The sequence below is a fragment of the Pteropus vampyrus genome, unplaced genomic scaffold (assembly GCF_000151845.1).
Source record: "Pteropus vampyrus isolate Shadow unplaced genomic scaffold, Pvam_2.0 Scaffold26, whole genome shotgun sequence".
In the NCBI taxonomy this organism is placed as follows: Eukaryota; Metazoa; Chordata; class Mammalia; order Chiroptera; family Pteropodidae; genus Pteropus; species Pteropus vampyrus.
The window spans coordinates 6,668,818-6,695,639 of NW_011888807.1; the positions used below are offsets into that span (position 1 = coordinate 6,668,818).

Genomic DNA, 26,822 nt, shown 5'->3' on the forward strand with positions numbered 1-26,822 from the left:
ATCACACCAGAGCTGTTAAATATTTTTATCTCCCTTTCACCTCTCTATACTCAAAGCCTCCTTCTCATAGCTGTTCAAATACAAAACTTTTTTTTTCTTTTATTCTTCCAATTTTAAAAGAATTTATACAGTAGCTGATACGCTAAGGCAGGGAATAAAAGTAGAGCTATGGCTATTGAAAGGCAGAAGCACAATTATTTATAGACAATGTAGAGCAGTATAATGAGAAACCCTAAAAGAAGTTCAAAACACTATTAGAACTAGTAAAAGAGGATTTAAGTGAGGAGGTAATAAATAAAAAAGAAATGTACATTTTGACTAGCTAGACATCTAGGCAATATATAGAAGGGAGCAAAGAAATCAGTTAAAGTAGCTCCCAGTATAAAAAACACTAGGACTGATTTTTATTCTGGCTCTTTGCCACTCTGTTGCAAAGATTCGGTGGCAGCCCTGCAGATGGGAGAATCTCAACACTTCTTTATGAAAATCTCACACCACAAGAGCTCACACTTAATGTTTCCTCCTCTTAACTTAGGTACCTTCTCCCAAAGCCTTTAGAATACCAAATCAGCCTCCAAATTAGAAACACTAATTGCATTTCACCTTCAACACAATTATAGCACCTAGGAAGCAGCAGGGCTAAATATTAGCATTTAAATACAGGGTCTCTCTCTACTTTATGTTCTATTAACTAAAAGCCTCATATCACGCATTTACCCATACACAGCCACTTTCAGTCAAAGAGGGTATTTAAAATCTCAACTTCCTGTTAGATAGAAACTAAGATTTCATAGCAGACTTTTGTTTTGCTTTTTATTCTGTTTGATATTACAATATTAGTTTTCAACATATTCAAAATCTCAAAACAAACTCTAAGAGTTTCAGCCTGCATACCTGAACATGGCAGCAGGTGGCCTTTCACAAATCATTGGCCTCAAGAGGCCTATAGGCTGAACAGAGATTGGTTATGTAATCAATCAAGGTCTGTTCAAGACCACACACAAATCCATGGTGGAACTTGAATTCAATTGCAGTTCCTCTGACTATCGAGCCTATAAACTTCAACCAATCAATTCCTCTATAACGTTTGCAAAAGTTCATGAGGTAGGTTTTTAAGTTACAAAGAAATAAGTGACTAATAACAATTATTATCTCTGTAGGAGAACACAGTTGCCAGTCTCAGGAAGATATTTATATCACAATTCACTATATAGAAAATAGCCCATTCAATCCCACTGCATGCAATTTTCAACATTAGACACAGTTGGGCTATATGTATTTGAAGGGGCTTTGAAAGTCCAAAACCAATATGTTATGTCTAGATTCACATTTCTCCCATTCTTCCTATACTATTATCATTCTTTCTCAAATATAAATGTGAATGTTACAGAGCATGCAGACAGACCAATCACTGGTATTTCCCCTCCCCATTTGCCATTTGTACTTGAGTCCACTTACTAAGCTCAATATAAATAGATGTAAAACCAAGAAACTTAATTCTTATAAACACCCACACTTTGGTGCTAAAATAATGCTGCCTCCCTACATTTCACCAGAGCTACAAAATACTCATTTACTACTGTTTCCAAAGATCACTTACGGGAGCCTGTTGGGACTGAAAAAATAATAATAATAAGTTAAAGAAAGGATACCTATACTAATTTATAACTTCACAAACAATATAAAATAATACATTAAACTATTTATCAGGAAATGGTATTTCTAAACTATATTATGTTGTTTGAATGGCAGACAATTGTTCCTTAAAGAGGCATGGGAGAGGAAAAACATTCAGTATTTATAAATATAAGAAACAACCAAAATAATTTAAGAAAACAAAGTAAACAAATTGAAAATTAGAGCATATTTATTAATATTTTAACTATAATGGATTCAGAATCTAAAAGCTTTTTAATTTGTACGGCCATTAATAAATGACTGCATATTTTTATTTCTACTTTTTGATACTTGGACCAATATTTTCAAACTTACTTATAAAAAATACTTCCTGAGATTAAAAAGAAGCTGTACTTCTTAGAGGCATTCGAGTAATAATATTTGGAATAGAAGTTGCTTACTCATTTTTTTAATTCATGCTAAAGCTATTTTCATTAAAAAAAAAAAATTCTGTCAAGAGATAAGCATGTTCTGCATAGATGTGCACACTGAACCTATTAGATGAGACCTTAATTGAATGCATAAGACATAAATTATAGTGATTGTGGCTCATTGGCTACAGACCTCTTGTTATACCTCAAAGCACAGTAGAGGCATCTAGTATAAGGTGCTTCAAACAATCCATTTCTCTCTTCTGGGATTTTGAAACTAGAACAGAGAAATGATTCTAAGTTTTTGAGTAGAATAACCTTTATGTCCATGTTCTAGGGCTAAGTCAGCCCTCAAACTTAAAAGCCTCAAACAAAAAATTAGCACCTTTTTCTACAATGTAGATTCACCATTGGTGGTAATATCACTCTCTCAAAGTCTGATATGAATTATTAAGAAATATGCAGAATGGACAAAACCACTAAAAATTAAATATTAAAACTTTAAACCACATTTTATCTAAAACAGAATTAAATCTGTATGAGTCCAAATTATGTAATTACAAATAGAATTAAATGTATTTAGTATGGACAATATTTTTTGATACCGTTAAGGTTTTCTAACACTTACTAAGGAACTATAATGATAATGTTATTTTGAAAATGGCTTACTTAAAAAATATTGAAATATCTTAAAATCTCCATAGTCTCTGTGCTGTTCCTGATTAAAAGGCTGTTCAATATAGAGAGCATATCAGTTTGTCACCAGGAAATCAGTTCTCTGTGCAATGCATTGCTACCTCTACAATTGTGTCTTTAAAGAAATTCATTTAATCAAAAATAGCATGTTCTAGTCTTGCATTTTTCAAATCAAATAATTTTTCATACATAGGCTCATGGAGGATACATTTATTAATTATTTGGGTATTTTGCATTCTCTACCATGAAGTTTATTATGCAAGAAGTACAATTATAGTTACCTACCTGTGGAATGCTTGACCTAATACTTTTTCTTATATCCCCTCCACCATTCCTATATATAGATGATACATGAAAACTTGCTACTTGAGGGCAAAATCCATATTTTATTTATTTTAGTAGTTCCAATGCCCAGCATAATTCCTGAGACATTGCAATATTTCACAAATATCAAATATGTTTAGATATTTATACATTAAGGACACTTACTTAGTGGAGTCTGCTTTCTTTAACAACAGTTAATTCCAAAACTGGAGGATATGAAATATCACAAATGATATTGAAGCATTTCCTCAAAACCTGGTCATCGTTTGCTTTTTCAAAATATTATTTTGGGAGATGGAAATAGATAGCACAATGTCATCATCCCAATGTCATCACAGCTTCTACCATAACTTTAAAAAGTGGCACTTCCCAAATGGTTTAAGATCATTGCAATAATTGCTAATCATGTGCTCACTCTGTATGTCTTACCAACATACAAATGTGCTTATAAATTGTGTGCCCAGAAAAGTATATGACTAGAAGTTAAAGGACATATAATTTTACTCAAAATAAAATTTCCTTTAAATAGCTCTATTTAATAAAATTTCCTTTAAATAGCTCTATTAAACATAAAATAGACTCCACAAAAATCAGTGAGCTATAATGTTGCAACAACCTAGCATAGTGCTTATCACAGAGTAAAAGATTAGCAAATATTTACTGAATGAATGATTGAATAAATGCATAAGTAAATCATCAGAAAGTAGAATATAATATTTAGTGTTGTAGAAATAATTTTTTTCTCTTTATAGGATTTTGCTAAAAAAAAATGTTAATGAACAAAAATGTGCGATAACTAAGAGGGCACCATTAATTACCTTTGTGGTAAACGTCACTTTCACTTATACATAAAAATATTACAAAAACTATTGTATAAAGTAATAGTATTAGTAAAACCTAATTTCTCTAAAATACAATATTGATTATAAAAATTATGCTGAATCATAAATATCCAAAAATTAAAATTTGCTGAAAGCATTCAGATTTTGACTATTAAAGTCTCAAATCTTGATGCTGTTATAGCTTAACCTCCCATATAACCAACAAAATTTATAATATATATGATTATCTTTATGTTTTTTGTGAAACTGCTGGATTCAAACTACATTGGCATAAAGGGATAAAGGTAGCAATAATATAACATATAAGTGAACATTTTGCTTATACTTAATGAGAATTTCCAATAATGGCTTTGTCATTGACAGTTTAAATGAGAGTAAATTATGTTTTAAGAAACCTACAAGCACACACTTTAATAAATATATTAAATTTGAGGAATGTAATATTGAATAAATTAATGTGTTTTGGAAAAATCTGCATTGTTGCAACTTATTTCTCCCAAAAAGAACTACTTTAGTTGAAGTTACTTATGAGATTGCAATGATACGAGGTTTTCAAAAGAAATCCTCTTTACTGAAAATTAGACAGGGAGAAATGTCTGCTTATATGTTGTAAATTGAGCTGGTTACTTTTTACTTGTTCTTCCAGATTTTTTTTTTTTCTCAGTCTTTGCTCTGAAAGACTAAACTATCCAGGATAACTTGACCTATGGTTTTAATCTGTACTTAGATCTTGGAAGGCATTAACAGGAGATCAGAAAGTGGGAGAAAAGAGAAGTCAATTTACATATTTCCATACTCCCATCCTTTCCAACCAGTCACAACTTCTAATTAGAATTCTTCTCCCACAACTGTAACTTTAGCTCCCTCTGTCACCCTTTCAGGCCCAAAAGTAGGAGGATTTTCTACTGCTTCTGGCTCCTGGTCGCTGCATCATCTCAAATATTTCCCTAAACTATGGCTATATATCTGTAAATAGTGTGCTCATTCTTCATTAACTTAACTGTACCACTTATTTCCTAATGGCAACCCAATTTACCCATTTAATATGTATATTTTGCTAGAAAATCTGCTAACACATATGAAATATTGTTGTATGATGAAGTTGAAATGTAAAATAAGGTGTGTTTAGGAAATCTATCATTGAGAAGATGACTTTGGAGTAAAGACTTAAAAGTGAAAATTTTCACAAGAAAATTAAAAAAAAAAAAATCCAAAGAGCAGTAAAATAGAGTTTTTATTAGAATGATGCAGCAGTAAAATAGAGTTTTTATTAGAATGAAGTTAATTAGGATTGTTGTAAGAAAACTCAGGTCTCATCATGAATTTTATATTTACTACTCGAGTTATTCAAATCTGCAAACTCTGTTTCTTATATAAAATGGGAATGCCCACTGTAAAGGGTTGTTGTCAATCCAATGAGAAAATGTAAACATATTGAGAGTTATTTAGAATTGTGGAGTATTGTGTAACTATAAGTTGTCATTATTTATTTCATGCCTTAATTGTAACTTATACGTGATATCTGAATTTTTTAAGAAAGCAAAAAGATGGGCAATGTTGGCCACATTAACACCTGCTTTTTATTGAATTGATCTTGAATATTTTAAAGCCTGTCAAATTGACTGAAACCAGTTGTGAAGATGGACATGGTCAGGTGGCACTGGCTGGTGAGGAGCCAGGAGAACATGTACCTCCATTTCAAATCCATCTCATTTTTCTTCTTTTTATCGCTCCTTGTTCTAGGACATCTTAATCATGTTCTTCTTTTCACTTTGTCCCCAGTATTAATGTAAAATTATCAGGAGAATAATTGGGTAATTAACACTAGCAATTTTTCGCTATGGCCTTAATAAATTTTTATTTTTTATTACTTCAGAAATAAAATTTCATTCAGAAAAGTTTTGAAGTCATTGAAACAAAAATAATGTGAAAATAAATATTGTGAAAAATATAATGTATTTTACATTTTTATATAATAACAAATATAAGTGCACAGAGATATGTCTATTGAATGCATACATTCTGCGCTCCTGGAGATGTTTGTCCAAAGTATTCTTTGTCAATAACAAGAAGAAATTGAAATATACTTTCTTGAGCATTAAATGATCAGATCGTACTACATCAATTGTTTTTCTTCACACCTGCAGAGAAACAGATATGATGCTCTAACTGATTTTTTAAATTTCTATTGCCAAATACCACATAACATTCATGTGATATTTCAATAACCTCTGCTCCCTACTCTGTATTCCTATACCCACTCTATTCCAAATGCTTCATTACTATTTATAAAATATGCAGTAAGATTTGTGTAAAGAGAAAGAGAAGAGAGCCATTACAAGTGAGCTATTACGACGTTGCCTTAGCTACATCCGTTCTAGGTCCCTCTGAGTGCTAAGAACCTATATGTAATTTTTATTTTCTATTTACATTTTCAGGTTCTTAAGTGTTACAGGGGGAAAAAAAAAACTTCATACAAAACTTATGCAGAAATAAAATGAATTGTAATTAAATATCTTCTTTAGAGGATAATGATTTCTGATGTTCAGGTACACACACAGTAGGCAGGGAAATTGTTAAAAATGCAATTCTGATACAACTACCAGAACATCTGAATCAGTGCAGTGTCAATATTCTTCCTTTATTACTCTGCTAGTTGATGTCAGAGTTAGAATTAGAAGTTAGATATGACTCCCTGTCTCCTATGCTATAATTTTCTCATTAAAGTCGTGCAATACAAACAGTAAAATTTTATTTATTTAATATTCAATATGTGTTTTAATGATCTAGGACTTTTCCAGTTGGAAATAGGCAAAGTCTACCATGGCATCTAAAGAATGAATCAGCTTCTAGAACTGTGCTTGCCAAAATAGTAACTGCTAGCTACACGTGGCTGCTGAGAAACTAAATTTCTAATTTCATTTAGTTTTAACTAACTTAAATATCTACATATGTCTGCTCACTAAAGAATTATCCTGCACAGATATAGAACACTGCCATAATCATGGAAATTTCTGTTGGGCAGTTCTGACTACAATGTATACCTCTGTCATACTTCGTGGACGTTATCGACAGCTTGAAAGGGATTGCTGCTCTTTAACCAAAAGGCAGCTGCCAAGATCAATGTCACAGGCCACTTGGATTATATTCAAAGTAACCTGGTGCCTAGATGTCTTTGTTCTTAGGGGCATTATGGTTAACACAGAGGCCACACCTGGATTCAAATCTCTTCATTACCAGTCATTAGATGAACGTTTGTGGACAAATTTCCTTGAGTGTTTGATCCTCAGTTTCTCCATTTGTAAAAGGGGAAAGCTGCGGATCATGTTAAATGTGTTCAAGGGAGCAAAAGCCTGAATTCACTGTCTTCTTTATTTTACCTGAATAAGAACTATTACAGTATTAGTTTGCTTTAGCCAACTTCCCTCTGAACACCTGTCTCCATTGTAAAGAGATCATTAAAGATTCACATTTAATTGCCCGGACAGAGACTCCTAGGAAAAGAGTACCACTTAATTTTTATTTAGCTGATCATCAACTGCCCACTCGTAGTATTGCTTTTCTTTGGCTATTAAGTCCAAGTAAGGAAGAAAGGCATTTCCTACTCTAACTGGACCAATGGTCTGCCATCCTGAGTTTTCTGTTCAGCTCTTTGTTCAGCTCAGGATCCTTGAAGTTTGTGTCTCCGGGTAGCATGAAAGGCTATTCAGAATGCCTCTAAGAGCTCATACTGCCATCAGCAATGTTAACGAGAAGTACTTATTTTGTTCTTCTGGGCAGCTTTCTCCTTTCTTCCTTATTCCTTCCTTCCTTCCTTCCTTCCTTCCTTCCTTCCTTCCTTCCTTCCTTCCCTCTATCCTTCCTTCCTTCCTTCCTTCTTTCCTTCCTTCCTTTTGTCCTTCCTTCTTTCCTTCCTTCTATCCTTCCTTTTGTCCTTCCTTCTTTCCTCTCTTCTTCTCTCCCTTCCTCTTTCCTTTCCTTTGTTCTCAATAACCTGTCAGCACAGAAATCTAAGCCTAGGGATGCAGAATTCTTATGAGAATTGAATTGCTTAACCCAAAGCTTCTCAACTTCAGCTGCATTTTATAATCATGTGAGACACAATTTAAACACTGCGATACTGCATGCCACTAAAATATTTTGTTTAGAAAGCTCCCAAGAACAACTGGCAACATCAGCTAAGACAGAAATAAGAACAGAATGATGAATGAAGCCTTTAACAGTAGGAGCCACCTGTAGAATCTGATGCAATCAGTGACACAGACAACCCATTGTTTTCTCTATTGTTCTCTTTAGCAGTTACTTGCACAACACATATGGGATACTCTAGTCACACTAACCCATGCTTAGCTTCTCTACTTAGGCTCTGGTACAATTGTAGCATGTTTGATTACTTGGGATAAACCCTAGGATTGAGTTTAGGCAGGTAAATACAGACAAAAAGCATGGGGGAAATTATGATGTGGAATCTTAAAAATGATTTCATTTTCAAATGCTTGCATTTGATAGACATCACTGTTAAGGATCCCTTCCACTAAGACATTACATAGGAATCAAACCAAGTACTTGTGTGAGTGGAGACATGTTAGATTGCCATTCATGAAAGGGTTTCTTTATTCAAAACTCTGTTATTCTGTTGCAACTTACAATTAGAACCGCAGAGGAGTTAGAAAATGTCTAACATTGAAAACAGAAACCTGCTATATACTACAAACACATAAATACACACACAAACACACTGGCTTTTTTCAACATAACTTAGTTATATAGCAGTCGGGATAAGAAAAATGATATAAAGCAAGAGCATACTTCAACAATTCATATATCAGATGTATTGTTATTTTTTAGCAGTATGATGCAGGAATATATTGCTAAATATCCAAAATATAACTTTTTTTTTTTTTTAATAATGATCCCTCAGAAGAGAAGAGTTGCTTTATTTCCCAAGTCTTTGCAAATCTTGCTCTACAAGTTCTTCTATTTTCAACAGGAAAGACGCATTAACCTGAAATAACCTGAATCAATTCTAGTTTTAGATGTTCTTTCGATGATAACTTATAGAATCACTCAAAAAGGAGGCAAAGACATTTGGTATAGATTTTGTTTTTGTGCCGGAGGATTTGACCTCACAGATGTAGATTTCACTGTAAACATGACTCCCAAAGATCTCTTTAAAAAGCAGTACAATAAGTTGTTATATAGCAGAAATCATTATTAAACTTCTGCAGGATGAATGAACAAAAAAGGTTCTAATGTTATAAAAATTTATAGTTATTGTTTGAGACAAATTTGTCATTGATAGTATCTACACTTTCAGAAAAAGTGCTGCTAAGTAAGATTATTCCATTAAATGCAAGGGTGGAAAAAGCAATATTTCTAAAGTAATATATTTTTACATTAGTTTAAATATTTACATATAATCAAATTTATAGATTAAATAGCATAACTATATATTTAATCGTTCCATGAACATCTTTAAAAGTCTGTTGTCCCTAAAAACATTTTATTTTGCTTTATATCATTGGGCAAATGAGAGATTTCCTTAAAATTGATGTTACCTTATATTTGAGGATATATGTTTTAAATATTTATTTACAAATACTTGTAATCAATTAATACTAGAAGCTAAAAGAGGTTATTAAATCCCAGTGTACCTTTTTGCTTATATGTTTAATTTTTTAACTCATAAAATTTTATTGTTTGAAAAGCAACTTAAATCACTTGATTTAAAACAACAGCAACAAACTCCTCCAAACACCATGAAGGATCAAGTAAACACTAGCATATTTTTTTTAAAGAGATGTGCCTTCACTTCCCCAAAGCACTAATAAATTTAAGATCAAAATATAAAGCTTACATAATATTAGCACAATAAAATATATATTTTTCCTAGAGACCAATGAGATCAAAAGAAATCTTCAAGCTTTTTATACAACTTTCATTCCCATTGAATTTGCCTAAATTATAAGCTGGTTTATGTGGGTTATATATGTGATTTTTAATTCAGTTAATTAAGTCATAAAATCAACTTTTTACACATGAATAATATCTTTCTTTACAAAGGCTTAAAAATCTCACATTAGATATTCTTTAGTTATTCCTCAAACTGAAAAGAATACTTTATAGTCTCATAAAATATGTTTAAAATTTTCTACAGTGGGATAAAAGAAAGGTCTTAATCAGAAGTATATAATAATCAATAATATTAATAAGGATTAAAATTACATTAATACTGCTATAGTGAGTGTTTATCAGATGAATGTTTTAAAATTTATTTTCAATTCTTTAAAATATTTCTAAAGTACAAGAACAAAAATATTTATGACTGGGAGTCTCTGTTAAACAAGAATTACATATCAAACACTCTAATTAAAACATAAATACGGAGTCACAATATTGGTTTTAAGTCTTGCTAATAATGAAGTTACAATGTTTAAGTCACAATTATGACTTTAGTCTTAGGCAATTATTAGAATTTTAAGCCTTTCCTTTCAAATATTTCTATGAGAATATGGTCAGTAGTGGTATCTGTCCTACTTGTCTCCCAGATAGCAAAATAAAACAGTATAAATAAAAGCTCTTTCTAAATAATAAAGTTCTGCAGAAATACTAGCATTCCTAACTAAACCTCTGTGATAGTTAATTGTATGACATTAGGCCACAGTACCCATATATCTCATCAAACAGCAGCTTGGACATCGCTGTAAAGGTATTTTTAGATGAGATTTCCTTTTTAATCAGTAGACTTTTAGTAAAGTAGATTATCTGCATTATGTGGGTGGGCCTTGTTCAATCAGTTGAAGGCCTTAAGAGAAAAACAATGAAGTGATTCTTAAGAAGAGATTCTACATCCAGACTGCCTTCAGACATGAGTGGCAATAGCAACTCTTTCTTGAGTCTCTAGTTTTCTGGCCTGCCCTGCAGATATCAAACTTGACCCTCCAAAATCATGTGAGCTAATTTCTTAAAATCGATTTCTCTCTGTGTGGATATCTATGTATTATCTATCTTTCTATTTAGAGAAAAAAAATTCTAGCTATAGAGAACATTTTGTCTTGACCAATGTACTCTAAAATATATTTTATTAATGTGTTCATTTATTGTCTGTCACCCCTACTAGATCGTATGCTCTGTTCTCCAACTCTCATGCCTTGTACAAAGAAACTCAAAATATATTTGTCGAATAAATGAATTTTAAATCACTCTTTATTATATATTAAAGTTTAAAATAAGCTAAAAGTTTTATCTTAAATCTAGAATGAAATTAATAATTATTATTTTACTATTTGAATATAAATTCGTATGTGTACCTAGGAGTAAAAGAAGATTTACTGAAACATGTCAGAGAGTATAAAGGTTTCCCTTACATCAAAAAGAGAAGACTACAGCAATGCATAAAATATAATGAATTCATATTTTAGGTGGAATGGGCACATTTGCTAGACTAATTTGACTATACTTCAATTATTAAAATGGAGCTGATTTTAAATTATCTTACGGTTACCTACACAAATTCACAAGAAATTCATAAGACCATGTTGAACAGCCAATATATAAATAGGTGTTTATATTCTAAATAACTTAATTTTATCTTAAGTAACAGCTCTATCTTTTCATTACAGTTTATGAACTCATTTAATCCCCAAGCTTATAACAATAGATAAAGGCTTAGAAATTCAGAGTAAATTTTTAGTTGTTTGTTTGAATCATATAATATGAATTTCCTTACTTCTTTAAAAAAGTTTAATCAAAATCTATCATCCAATTGTAAAGCCCAGTAGGACTTAATGAAGTCCAACTCAATTTGAAGTAAATACAGATCCTTACTTAATTTCATTTTTTTGGAATCATAAAGTTACTTATTATGGAATTATTTTTCAATTCTTTCAAACCCAATGCATGAGAATAAATCATGAAACTTTCCAAATGATATAGCATCCCTGAAACACACTGACGATATAAAAATAAATATTCAGTCTATACACAAGACAGCCACAAGTATAAAAGAATATGGTGTCTGGATAGGAAGTGATTGTTAAGAGAGGTATAAAGCTATTTTTGATACAAATTAGAACTGTTTATTTTATTAAAAAGTTGACATAGGTTATCTTTAGTGTTTATGACTTGCAAACTAAAGTATTTAATATTTAACATGTTTAAATACAAGCGGCGGCAGTTTGGTAATCAAAAGGAATAATTTGAATCATCTCAGAAAAATAAATTCATTATAATTAGGATATTTCAGAATATGATTAAAACATTTAAAAGAAAATGTATTCACCTTTCTTGTCATCAAAGTACAGAGTCTGTTGAGCTGGATTTGACCACTGGAGGGAGGTGTTATCATTTTGATCAACCCTGCAGGTCAAAATTGCAGTTCCTCCTTCAACAACTGTTACATTTTGTGTTAGTGGAAACTGCCCTTGGCTGCCTAAAAGGGGATTAAAGAAAATGTTGATTAACTGAAGGTTATAAAATTATTAACTTTCCAAGAACTAATTTGTACTTAACTTCTCACTCCAAATAAAATGTAAACCAACAAAACAACAAAACTACATACTACAAAAAAAACAGAAAAATATTAAAAATCCTTAATCAGAAGACAACAATTTTGAAATACAATTAGAACTCTTTATGTTTCTTTACATATTCCAGAAAACCTTTTTCTTCTAGTTACACATAAAGATTTATATTTAAATAGTAACTTGATTATTAGTAATTGCTCTTGGATTTGCATCGATTATATGGTGCTAACCCTGGTCATCTTTGAAAATAAGGCACTGAAATAATTTTGGATGGATCATATTCTCTAAAGCAGCAGAGAAAACACATTAAATACTTCCTTGGTAGCTTTTATAACCTTGAATAAAGTCTATAAAATATGGATACTAGCACTTTAGATTCAATTTCTGATAAAATTAATTTAAAAAATCTTATTTCACCAGGGTTTCTTGTTGGTGTAGCTATTTTTAAAAGTACAAAATTTGTGAGAGAAAACAATGTAAATATTCTTCAAAAAGTGTTCATCTTGTAGAATATTCATAAAAATCTTAAAGTGATTACTCATACCTAGGAAATAGAGATAATATTCTTCTTTGTTCCTTTTTATACTTTTATGATTTTCTCCACTTAATATATATATATTTCTTTTGTAATCAAGAAAAAACACACTTTTTAATGACCTTTGTCATTCTGGATATCATTAGAATATAATCGTTTTCTATCTTCCTAGGTATAAACTTATTTGGTAATAAGTTTACTTAATAAGAGTATTTCTAATAGTTAAAACAAAATTCATGCACATGGAAACATAATACATAAATTTCACCTCAACTAGATGATCTGAAGATGAGCTCTGTCAAATCTGGTAACAGTTATTAACATGGGTAAAAATTACTTTTAGAGCCAGGTTAAAATACTCTTATGTGAGTAAGGTAGTTCATTAAGTCAAGAATAATTTACATATACAAGAATATTATGATGACTTAATCACACCCATGAAATGTATTTTCCCTTTTTTCTTTAGTTTTGTAATGATCTTATCATTACTACAAGCACCACTTGAGGTTACTCTGGAGCTATCCGCATGAAGAATCTCATTAACCAAGAAGCATGTTGATTGGCACAATAAGAGAGAGAAGAGCCTGAAGGAGAAATTTTCTTTCCAGACCTAAATGATAGGCACAGAAGTTTATGACCATGTTATATAATTAAGCCTATCAAATATAAAAATCTGATATCAGTAGCTTTGTCTCCTCAATGCCAAACTCTTAGAGTCACTATGGCAACTCCTGAATTATCTCCCTGTAATCTTTAGGGTGGAGTTTTTAAATTGAGGTTAGGAGGTGTCTAGAATAAATTCTTTGACAGTTGAATGGAAAGTAAACAGGAGCCAGAGTGAGATGTGTTTTGCCTTCAGCTCAGAGGTGACCTCTAGCAGGAAAACACGGAGAACTATCAATCTTGTGAAGCGAGGTGAGGTGAAAAACCACGTTAGAGAAAACATGAGCTAAAACAGAAAGAAGAAATAATTACCAGAGATATAAAATTAGTAGCTCATAAATATGAAGCTCAGAATAATTTTAAGATACTTTGCTTGAGTTCCCAGGTATGGACCTAATACGTAAATAAGTGATCTGTGGAAGAGGAGATTCTTTAAGTAATAAATAGCACATAACTGATAATAAATATACATAGTTCATCCCAGATGACAATTTGACTATCAACTAGTACATAAATAATACTGTCTGCTTCTTTAAAGAAGTGGAAACAAAAGCAGTGATGCTTGCAACAATTTTATCCACTACATTTACAAAATAATTTCAAAACATCCCCATAAGAAAATATTATCCTTCTCATTTCACAGATGGGTAAACTGACACTGGGAGGTTAAGCGATTTTTCCATAGTAAAACAAAGTCAATGAACCATTTGGTGATTGTTCTGAAGGTTCAACATTTTATTCTTATTTTTTCTCAAAGGCTACTGAGTCATAGTAACTTTATCATTATTTGTTTAAAAGTGAATTAAACAACATCAAAAAATAAATAAATGGATAAGCACTTTTACAATGAAATCTTAAGTTGCATACATAGCTCAGTTGTGTCCCCATAAATTTCAGTTATAACATAAAAATCAAATAAGAGAGAATGTCAATATTAACTGCCTCTAAATATTCTACCCTATTCAGAAATTACTTTCGGTAATTCAGTCTTTCCTTACTGTTCCATGGGAGAAAAAAACTAATATTCGTTAGGGTCTTCTGTGTGCCAGGTACTCTACATATACACCAGCACATCCACACCTTGTCCTTCAGGATAGGAGATTAGGATAGCTTCCCTCCATCTTCTACCTACATGGATTCTGACTTTAAAGTATTACGCCTTCAGTTCCCTGGGACCTGCAGCCTAAAATTCCTGCAGTCAAATAATTTAGTTTTTCTCCATAGAGTATGAACTCATGTGGAACATCTACTAATCCTAAACACCCTAAGGATATGTAGTTTCTAAAATCAATTCAAAAGCCAGTGTTGTGCACAAACTTCTTGACTATTTGAATTACCTTTTACTTCTGGTTATTACCTAGAGAAAGCATCAAGTTAGCTGCTGCTTTTCTCTTTTAACTCCTCATGGCTCAAGGTCATCATTTAATTCAATCTCAGAGAATCTTTCTAAAGAAATTACTAATTTTCTCAGCAAAATTAGTATGTTGTCAATTAAGGATTCATCCTCAATGCATTCATCAAAAATATATTTTGAGAGATCTACTACATGCTTTGCCTTGTATGAATCAGTATCTGAATGATGCATAAAGGAAGCAAATTTGCTAAGAGTCTGCAAAGTAATCAGAAATTTCAGGAGAGAGAGTGATGGCAAGGGAGAAGGCAATAGGCAGTCTAGGTGTGGTGCAGTTTATCATCAACAAGAATTTCTAAAATGCATTGGTCATATCATTGAGGTCTTACTTTAAAATAATCCTCCCTCTAGCTAAGCTCACCACCATCCTAGTTTTCAGAGAAGTCATTCTTAGCAAACAAGTTAATAGTGAGATTTAAAGGAAACATAACTTCCAATTTAGAATTGTGGAAGCTGGCTATTTCTCCAGGTAACCTAGGTCCATCATTTTCTTCCTCCTGTCCTTGTGTTTATTCCTTTTTTTTACTTGCATAGATATCTGTCTCCCTTACTTGTTTATAAGCTAATTAAGGTAACACGTGCATCTTATTTATCTTTGAATCAGCTACATTACTTAACGTCAGAGTTCTCAATGGGTGTTCATTGTCCAAAATGAAAGCATCTTCTTAGAAGAGTGGCTGTATTTGTAGGGGAAACTGTGATAGTAGAATTATCAGAGTGACTTGAGTCTGTTGTATTTGTTCATGATCAAGATTGAGGGGCAGAAAGAGAGACTAATTATTCACCCAGAAAAAAAGAAAATTAAATTATAAAAGCCTTTTAGTATAATGTCTTAAGACAAGTTTTTAAGTTCTACTTGAAACTCATGAGTATTTATAAGAAGACATAACTGATGGTGATCTAGAGTATCTAACACCATTGTCAGCCCCCAAAACAGGACATGATAAGAGAGACTGTGACAAATTTATGCTCCAGAAGGGAAAAACATTGAAAATAACTTTTCTAGAATATTAAATATAATAAGCTTTACCTAAACCCTCTTAAGAAGATAGACTTCTGTAACTGAAAGTATTTTACCTTCCCTTTGTGGTATAATTTTCCTTGCATCAATATCCATTTTAATAGTGGATTAAACAAAAGTGGGAGGAGAGGGTCATGTGGAAAGTATCCAAACAGTGTGATCTGATCATAAATTCCTAACTGGGTAGGTCATAGTGGGTAGTCATGTCCCGGGCATATAACTTCTTTAGTGAAAGGTTTTAAGCCAGCCCTGTCCTTGTTCTTGTACATCTAGGTTAACACACTTTTGAAGTACCAGAATACCCCTCAATGAGTGTATTAAGTTTAAAGAGAGCACATGATCTCATTAACTATCCTGTAATTCAATTCTACTTTGCTTTCTCTCACCCTCATGTAATCTTCCCTAGTTCCCTCCTTAATCTCAAATGCATAAAAGAAGCGCAAAACCGTTATTCTCCGGGGCATTTGAGATCTTGCTCCCCAGCATATATCATCAGTTCGGCTCTAATAAACTCATAAAAATTCTCTACAGTTCACTGTTTTTCACATTGACATACTTTTCTTATGTTATCTCTTCTCTTGACTGTTACTAAGCCAGCAATAAATATTTGAAAAATAGAACTAACCTTAACTGAGCATTCACAATGTACTAGGTACTACTCTAAGTACATTTCCTTTAGCAATGATTTAATTTTCATGCCAACTTTGTCATATCTCTACTTTGAAGATAAAGAAACTGATATAAAGAGACCTGACATAATATACCCACAATCATACAGCTAGAATGTGCAGCAGTCAGGTTTTGAACTCTTACACTCTATTTTCAAATCTCACATGCTTTACCACAGAGCTGCTTTGAAAATAAAGTGAAAATTCTGACTGAATAACTGTTATAAAAGGAGCATATAGTTTGGAGTCATACATTTCAAAGATGCAATTAGACCTTTTACATCTATTTTTAATAAGTGAAGAAACATCTTCAAATAAAAGCAGTGATGTGCTAGAGCTGCTTCACACTAGCTTGCAAAGACAACTGAATGAAACTCTTCTCACTTCATGCTCAATGAGATATCTTTGAAATTGACCACAGTTGGATTATGTTCACGATGAAAACTGGCAAATAAGTCAACATTTTTTTTCCCCACAGATCCAGTTGTTAAACATTTACAGCACACCACTGAAGAAGCCATCCGTGATGCCTCTCGTTGGGGCTGTTGCATACATTTTTAGCAAAAAATATACTTTTTTCTCTGAAAACCAATTAATCTTTCCAGTGCAGTATAGTTCTGTTTTTGAAGATTTTTTCTTCATATTTTGAGTATCTTCATCAATCATTTATTTTCCTTTTCCTCAAATCACTTTCCAACAGTCTTTTTTCCTTCCCACTCACTGTTCTTCTAATTAAACAAATATTTTAGATAAGATCTCTTTTTCTCTACTCTGTGGAGAGTGATCTTAAGTTGCTAATTTTTTTCAGGCCGTTGAGTTTATTTCTAACTATCATCAGTGGTTAAAACCCATTTAGGTTAGTTTCGATAGTTATATAAAAATATGAAAGTAATTTGCTAATTTATTGTTGTGAAAGACAATTTAGTGAACAGCAATTAGTCAATATTCTGAAAAGATAGCTCTCCTGACCCTGTCTTAAAATAGTAGTTCAAGCAGTTGCTATTCTTCGTTCAGTGTACCCATCTGTCATAAACTTAGAAAAAGAATGGTTCAAATCTTTCCTTATCTAGATTAGGAATTACCAAGTTCAAAATCAAGTGAGCTGAATCTTGATTCCTGTTGACCTTAGTTAAGAACTGACCTACCCTCACATGTTTCACACATGCCTTCACTGTCTGACCACCAAGAACCTAGCAAACTGATACATAGGACATAAAGAAGCAAATTCTAAGATTATTGCCACCTTGACATTTGGTGACAGGTTATGATGTGCCATAAGCTTAAAGAAGCAATAAACAAAACAGAGACGAGAGATCTGTGAAGCCAGCAGTACTATTGAAAGAAAGTAGACAGTCAAGAAGCATGTTTGAACACTGATCCCAAAGCATGGTTCTGCTTCCAAAAACAGCGTCATTCAGGCCTTGCTATCTCCTGAATGGATGATGAGTGAAGGCAGTGATTGTTTCTATTTCTCTTCCTAAGATAAAGATGAAACGTGGGCCACAACAGTGGATCAGAGCACACTTGTGCATGAGTGCTTACTTACTGAGAGCAATAATCACCTGAGATATATCTAGACAGGCGAGGTTGAGGCTTTGCACAGCTGAGAGGGAGTGAGTTACAGCCAGTGATTTTTCAGGATAAATGATCAAATTTTGTGGGCTATTTAACAGGAACTGAAGACTCTCATTATTTTTCTTCCTGAAAATGAGCAAAACTTTCTCAAAGAAAGAACCAGATTTAAAAACAGTGAAGGGGAACTACTAAAAACAAGATGTGAAGAGAATTTAAGATACGATTTTTCAATAAGAAAGTGTAAACTTCTTATGAGATAAACACTGCTGTATACTTTGACCCTTCCTTTTAGAATATATTTATAGCTAATGAAAGCTGTCGACTCAGTCTACAAAATTATTTAATTTAACACAGTTATTGGCATCTGAATCAAATACTATACATGTTTTGGTATGTTTAAAAATATTTTTTGCATCCTCTCAACAATCCCATTTTAAATGCAAAATACTGGTCTTATACTAAGATTCTCATATTTATATTATGGAAATCACAGATGCCAAATAGATCAGTAGATACAAAATAAATTAAATTAAAGTTTCTTAAAAACAAACCTCAACAAGGAATGACAGAAATAGGTAACTTATTTTTAAATGAAATAGAAAAGTAGCCTACGATCTTTAGTCTTCTCCTCAACTATTCTCAGCTTCATGTTTCTCTCTCTCTCTCTTATCTGTTTCATCAACTAGTTTAAGATATTTATACAAAGAGCCTGCATTTTAGAAAGTTCAAGATCATTCTCGTTGCTTAAATTAGAGTCTAAAAATATATCTAAATGCACACACAGCATGCTATTACTTCCACTAAATTACTGAAGGCATTCTAAACAAATAACCTTCTAATGTGAAAGTTGTGGCTCAGTAGTTGTGTGGACTGAAACACATATTGCATACTAAAGCCTATTGGATTGAAAAGCACAAATGTCATTAGTACAAGCTTATAATTCTCAAGAGAAGTGTGATGAATGCTCTGTAATGTGAGAAAGGAAATTAAAGGAAAAATTAAGACAGATAACTAAGTGTAAAATGTTTCCACTTTTGGAATGTCCTTCTGTTCTTTTAGATACTTAGAATTCTCTACTTATTATTACTATTTTTTTCATTATTTCATTCTCATTTTTAGATTTGTCTGAAAAACTTTAAGTATTCAGTTTTCCTAGGATACAATATATAATTTATTTCTCTCTGATTCTACTTTACCCTTTCAGGATTCTGCTTGTCTTATAGAGTACAACACCTGGTATCCACCTTCTGTGCCTCCTCTCTGCCTAGACACTGTGGAGCATGGCCATCAGTCTGGTGCTGCCTGCCAGTTTCCATAGAGACGGGAAGCACTTTGGAGACCTGTGCTCCACTGTAACTGCCAGACCAAGGCAGGAAAGAAACAAAGCTGGCGGACAGCGGGTCTTGCAAGGCCAGGAAAGGTTGGAAGGGCTTTCTCCTCCTGATATCAGAGTGTAAGAGTACCAACTTGGCAGCTTCAGCAATTACCATCCTGTAGACCCGATTGTGGCATTCACTATAGCCATTGTGAGCAACCCATTCTGCTCCTAGCTCCAGGAACAGAAACTCTTATGTGCCCAAAGCTTGGCCCTAGTCCTTTCTTGGCTTCTGATCCATGACAAAAGGCTTTTTCAGATTTACAGTGGCTCCCACAGCTCCTGACCCAGAGAATCATGACTCTCCTGCAGAAATTGTACCTCTCTTTTTCTTTTCCAGAATGTGATAATAGGTATTCCTGGACACTCATGGCAGACCACGGGACCTATGGGACGACTACTGCATTGTTTCCAAATGGCCAATAGAAACGCAAGGATGGTGAGTAGGTGACCCAGTTAACTATATAACATTACATTAAGGCTAGATACCATTTGCTGAGTCTGTGATAGGATTTATAATTAGAGATAATTCTTGATTATCCAGGCCTGGAGAAATCTGTAATGTAGGTGAAATATAACATCAGTGATTTCCCTTCCATTCAAAAAATTGTATGTGATTTTATAGCTCAGACTTTTGTATTATAACTGTTCTCAACACATTTATTCTTTCCACATAAAGTAGATTTCTCATTTTTCTTCTATTAATTTTATATTACTCAACCAAATCACAAAATCTATGTTTTTGTTAAATTATAAAATTCGGAGCTTCAGAGAATATTTATAAAATCCTGGCAAACATTGTTTCATGGCTGCTTTATGTTCTCGTTTAGTAGTTGTATTGCTTTAGTATGTGTTATAACATTACCTAATTTTAAAAAATTTATTTTGTTTTAAATTTCTATCTGTACAAAATCAGTTATTTTAATTCTTAGCTTGTTTTTCTGCTTTTTATACTGCCAAAATGCATAATAAAGTTGTTTCTATACCATGGACTTAGTGAACTAGATTAAATATAAATAGACCTACTTTTACAACCAAAATAGATTTTTATGATAAACACATTAAAGTATTTTTTGTTTTCATTAATTTATCTATTTTAATTCATTCCCTGACATATTTTGAGTTTTCTCAAAAATTCAAAAAATGATTTTTTTAACTGAGTATATTCAATTTTTCAAGGAAAAAGTGAACGTAGAATTTTCACATTTATATCATGAGGTTACCTTTTTTTCCTATACAAATAGATCTTCAAGTATTGTAATATAGAAAAATAAAAAAGAAAAGAAAGAATTTTAAAATAAAAAGGAAACTGTATGTCTTATAAGGTGATAAAATAAGAGAGTTTAAAAATCATTTTCACAATTTTAAAACAGGCTTACATAGTAATTATCATGTGTGCATGTTATCTTTCTAAATCACAGTTTTCAGGGTGGATGAGCAAGACTGATGGCCTTTGCTTGCTAACTGATAAACACTCAAGAGGCAACTTCCAGAGAAAATACATATATGACCACAATCACAGTCTGGTTCACAATGAAGCTCAATCACATAACTAAATTCTAAATTGAGATGTCAACCTGGAGGAAATATTCTGGAAGGAACACACAGATGGTAGGTCTTTTCTGAAGACAAGGCGAGGAATATAGGGCTAAGTGTCCAAAAATCAGTCTTCTAGAGAACAAAAACTAGGTTGGGTGAGACATAACTGTTTAAAATTGAAGTCCTTGGGAAAAACCTCAACTTGAGACTAAGAGGGGGAAAATGATGTGCATATTATTGCTTTATCTATTAGGTCTTAGAAGGCTGATATGTTTAAAGAAAGTAAAAAATAATATTTAATTATAATACATTTTTAAATATTTAATAACCTCAAGGAAAATTTTAAAAATTAATAGCATTTTTAGGATCAAATTAAGTAAAAAACATGTAAGGATATAACACAAGCATCATTAAATCCTAATTTCAAATAACTGTTTCAAATATACTAAATATAGCTAGTAAAATAAGATAAAAATATGATGAAAGTGTAAATCTGTTTTTTTTATGCTGGCTTTCCCTAACACCAAATGAAAAAAAAAAAATTATACCAACGCAAATTAATTGTTCCTTAATATATTGTTACTAATTGATGATTTTTTAAAGATGTAGTAGATATATTTTGGTAACATCTTTCTTTTGTATTATGAAACATATATACATACTCTACTAGCATAAAATTATATTGACTATTATCTAAATTACTTATATATTAACATTATTTTCATGTATTATTTTCTGCAGAATATTTAAATAATTGCATTTGTGTACTGAATAGATATATTCATATAAAAGAGAGAGATATATGTTAGTTTGAATTATACCTCTTTGGATTATGGAATTAATAGAAACTTTTGAAATGACATTAAAAAAATATAACAAACATATCGTTTAATCATGTACACTTAGTTCATTTTAGGCATATGAACTGTACATACAAACATACAATGTTAATACTTTTTGAAACTTCTCTTCCACATTTATAATGGATTTAGCCTATAAAATGACATTAATTTATTTGACAAATACATGTTTTGTGCCTAGAATATGCTTCATATGGTAGTTGCTGGGGATACAACTGTGAACAAGCTAGAAATAAAAGTTCTATCTTCTGCACTGACAGTCTAAAGATAGGCAGTAAAAACATTGAAACACAATTATATAAAAGAAAGACCTGTCTAAGAAGGTGGTGACCTTTCTGCTGAAACCTAAATGGGGAGAAAGAACCAGCCATTTAAAATTGCAAGAAGACAAGAATGTTAGAAAGAGAGGACCAACATTCCAAAAAGCAAATAGGCTGATTTAAAAGTCCTGGACCAGAAGAAGGGAAAAGGTTGGCTATTAAAGAAATTGGAAAATTAAAAAATATATAAAATAAAGAGAGAGCGAGAGCGAGAGCAGGAGCGGGAGCGGGAGTGAGAGCGGGAGTGAGAAAGAGAGAGAAAGAGAGTGCAATCAATGATCCTGAAGCATTAGATAAAACAGGTGGGATGGCCCAACATCAGGTAGCAAAGAAAGTCAAGGCTAAATTATGCACGGCTTTTTATGTCATAATAAGAAGCTTACATTTATTCTACATGCAATGTCAATCCATTAAAGGAAATGACATAACTCAATATACATTCTCAGAAGATACTGTTTTTCTACAAATTGATCATTATCCCTAAACCAAGCATTTTTAATCTCAGAGACTAGTCACTGTGAAAATTATGTTTACAATCTATTTGAGACAATATCAAAGAATCCATTAAATCGTGAGATAATTTATTTATAAAGGTAACTAATCTCTTGGTATTTTTTATTTTACACTATAAATTACCTTCTAGTAAATGGAAACTCAAATTTTCCTGATTTAAGCTTGTACTGAAACAGGATTGTTACCCACATTTCTGTATATCTCCCACTCTTTGATAAACAATGTATCCTTTACTTCCGCTTTAAAATGTCATTGCCTAGGGAAGTTCTTTATTATTAATAATGGAGGATTTCCATTTTATTGCTTATTTTTAAAGCCACAATAGTTATCTGGGAGAAAAAAAAAAGTATTGCTATAAATATTATGTTTAAAAGTTTTCTTTTGCAAAGACATATTTCTCTGAGTGAATAACAATACTGTGCCTTCAAATAAATAACGAGTTCCCAAAAGACTTTAAAAGTGAGGTAACAAAACATTTGAGCTTTCCCTCTGCATAAGAGTGTATTTTATAAACTTTATAAAAGGATTCTTCTTTTGACTAATATAGAAATAAGAGTTTTCTTTTCCAATAACAGAATTTGTATGCCCACGGTCACTATTGATATATTTCAACTTGAGACATGTTGAAAGGGCAGAAATGCCTATCACTTTTCATTTTCTAACAGGCATAAGATATTGTCTTGGACATAGTGGTCACACATTTTTGAAAACCTTGTGTTCAAAATGATATCGCCTTAATTATTTAAATGTTGATCAATATGTAGTAACTTATGAATTCACTTGGAATATTCCGTAAGGAACAAGTTGCCTTTAAAAAAAAAAAATGTAATAACACAGTGGTTAATAGGATGTGTTTTTCACTGTTTGATCATTTCTGAATGCACAAAGATTTCATTAATGTTGATTTCACCCATCTTGTCCATGTTTACATGCTTTGATGTTCAAGTCCTTTGTAGTGCCACATAAGATCTAGGGGAACATTGCCCTATGAGAGCAAGTGGAAACTGCTGTGGGGAAAATATTAAAATTAAACTTGATACTTTGTATTGATTTGTACATATAAATCAGCTCAATGAACTATGCTTCTGCTAAAGCAGAGAAGAAATTAATAGCATTTCATATCTTTTTGGGGGCTTACTACATTTTTAATATGCTAATTTGAAAATTAAAATTAAAAAGAGTTTTTAATGAAATTTATTAAAATTAAACTTTAATAAAATAAATTGAGGTGGAATTGGAATTAAAAAAATCATCTGATTCCTTAAATCTGAAGAATGTCCTGGAGAAAAGGTTGCAAAATGATAAATAAAAATGCATATGTATATACCCATAGAAAAGCCAATGATCTCTTCACTACAATGTTGGAAAGTAAGAGTTAACAACTTTTACTGGGTCTTTTCTCTAGTCTCAGGAAATTCTAAAAGTTGACTTTTAGTTGAATCTTTGATATTCAAAAAATGCATAGGTGTATACTGGATCCGAAATAAATGAGAATTGGAGAGGTTACAATACATTAGACTAAACATCTGCATTTCCTTGTCAATATCATTTATTGAATAATAAATTATCAGTATTGATTAGATGTAATGGTATCAGAGAATGGGAACTGATGAGAAGGCTGTCTGACTAGAAAGACAAAAAAGCTGAGTGGACTCCAGAATTGGAGGCTTCTGACTGACTCATTCTAGTCTTGGGTAAGGAGTGACTGCACATTCAGAAGCATTTCAGGGAGTCACAAAGCCTTTGCTAGTTATTGATGTTTTTGTTGCATTACTTGTCTTGTGATTTTTGGCTAAATTCGATGTTGGATAAAGCCTGTTGTGTCGTATAGTTATTATCATGTGTATGAAACCAAGAATTGTGATACTTCTCTAACAAAGTGAGCATTGCAACTATAATATCAGATTAACAACAACAACAAAAATATTCTGCATAATATATCTTCTAAAGTAAAGGCTCTTCCAATAAGAGTAGGGTAGATATTATTATTCATGCTCAAAACTGTTCCTATTTGTGTTGTTTCCTTTTCATATCAGATTGGAACTAAATAGATTATGATATATTTCATGAATTCTATATATAATTTGGGCAACAACAGATTTTCATTTCAAAATCCTAGTCGGAATGCTTTGCTAGATTTGAAACAGAGATGTGTGCTATGATAGATAGATAGATAGATAGATAGATAGATAGATAGATAGATAGATAGATAGATGACAGACAGATGGATTTAGATATCTAAATATCTTTTTATACAATTTATAAATAAATACACATACATTACACTGATATAAATTGTTAATAATAGCTATTTTATTGCTCAGATTTAGATATCTATTGAGTATAGTGTTTTTATAAAAATATTTAATAAATCCTTGCAAGATACAGACTTTTCAAATATATGGCACCAAATAGAATGAGCCACAGACACAGAGGACAAGTGCAAAACAGTTCCAAGGGTTCAGGGTATTTGAAGCAACATAGAAATAAGTATACACCTTTAAATACAACTGTTTTCAAAATAGCAAATGTATGTGTGTATGTTAAAAAACAATTATAATTAGTAACAATTTATTAAGTTTACATTTGGGGATATAATCTCAGTTCTAACTATTGAAATTATTGACCAACTAATCTTAAAGATACCTACAAAGATGACCTTATGAAAAAAAAGCGGTACGTATTTTTCTGAAAACTTTTTTTCTCACTGAGAACGATAATAACCAACTCTTTAAGTTTAAGGGCCAAATCTCTCTAAGCAAAGTTCTAAATGCATGGAATCCATCATTACTCAAAATGATCTAATTAATCATAAAATAATCCAATAAACTCTGCTATTCGTTAAATTTAAATTTCATTAGTACTAAACTTATAATTTATAAGGACACAAAAGTTACTTTAAAAATAAAGAATGCTTATTTAATAGGAGAATTTTGACATGTAATATGCTTCTTTATTTTTTCTTGATTAAGCTGGTGTAGCCCCAGGGCACAGGAAATATCGACTCATATGGCAGGGTTGATAAGCATCAACACTCCCTGCTGACTTGGGCCAGCAAGCTGCTCATGAATCCAACAGATGTTTCTACTATCTGGGCCAATGGAAACCTTATGGACCTTTTTTCCTTCATCTCCTCCCAGGAGCAAATGCTAACACAGAAGAAATTGGGATGCATGCCAAATAGAAAGCAGAAGCATTGGTGAGAAAGTAGAGTACGCCTTTATTCACATATAGTGGACATCAGTGATTTGAATTGACTATTAAGCCACTTTTAATGACTTACTTTTGTGTATTTCCTACTTCATTTAACCAAACATCTACATACCCTTTTGTTTTCTATATAACGGCATTTATCTAAGTATATAAATATACTTAGTTTTTTTGAGATACAAACAAAATAAAGGACCTGAATAAAACAAATAAGCAAATTGTTTATCTCTAATAATTGTTTTTCTTATATGAATGGAAAAACCAAGTATTCATCAACTTGCAATTCACTAGATGTAATTACATTTTTTTATGTCATGTTAAAAAGTGGCACTAACAGGCCAAGATTTAATTTAAAAAATATTTAAAAAATCATTCAAGGGTTAAGCTAAGTACTTTTTCATTGAGTCATTCTTATTTAGTTAAATTTTGAATGTACTTGCTGAAGAATGCATTCTGATTAATTTTGTAAAATTTAAATTTATCACCTATATTCAAATTCTATGTTATAGAATTTTTATTGCCTCCAAACAACTTTTCTCCTTTAACCAACATATATACATTTAAAGAGAGAGAAAATTTTTAAAAGAGGTGGAGTATGTTTCTAAGACTCTGAAACTATTTCCCTCATTTATTACAGCACAGTGGGATACATTTCCTGCAAACGAAGAGATTTTTAAAAAGCTAGAACACTTTAATA

General features: G+C 31.8%; 1 protein-coding gene across 1 annotated transcript in view; it reads right to left on the reverse strand.

The window, feature by feature from the left end:
* The window catches only part of CADM2 (cell adhesion molecule 2), a 992,109-nt gene that overhangs the window by 215,231 nt on the left and 750,056 nt on the right, over positions 1-26,822 (reverse strand). The window contains exon 2 of the mRNA XM_011356419.1: positions 12,192-12,341. Within this exon, the coding sequence (XP_011354721.1) occupies positions 12,192-12,341 (150 nt within the window). The remainder of the gene's footprint in view (positions 1-12,191; positions 12,342-26,822) is intronic.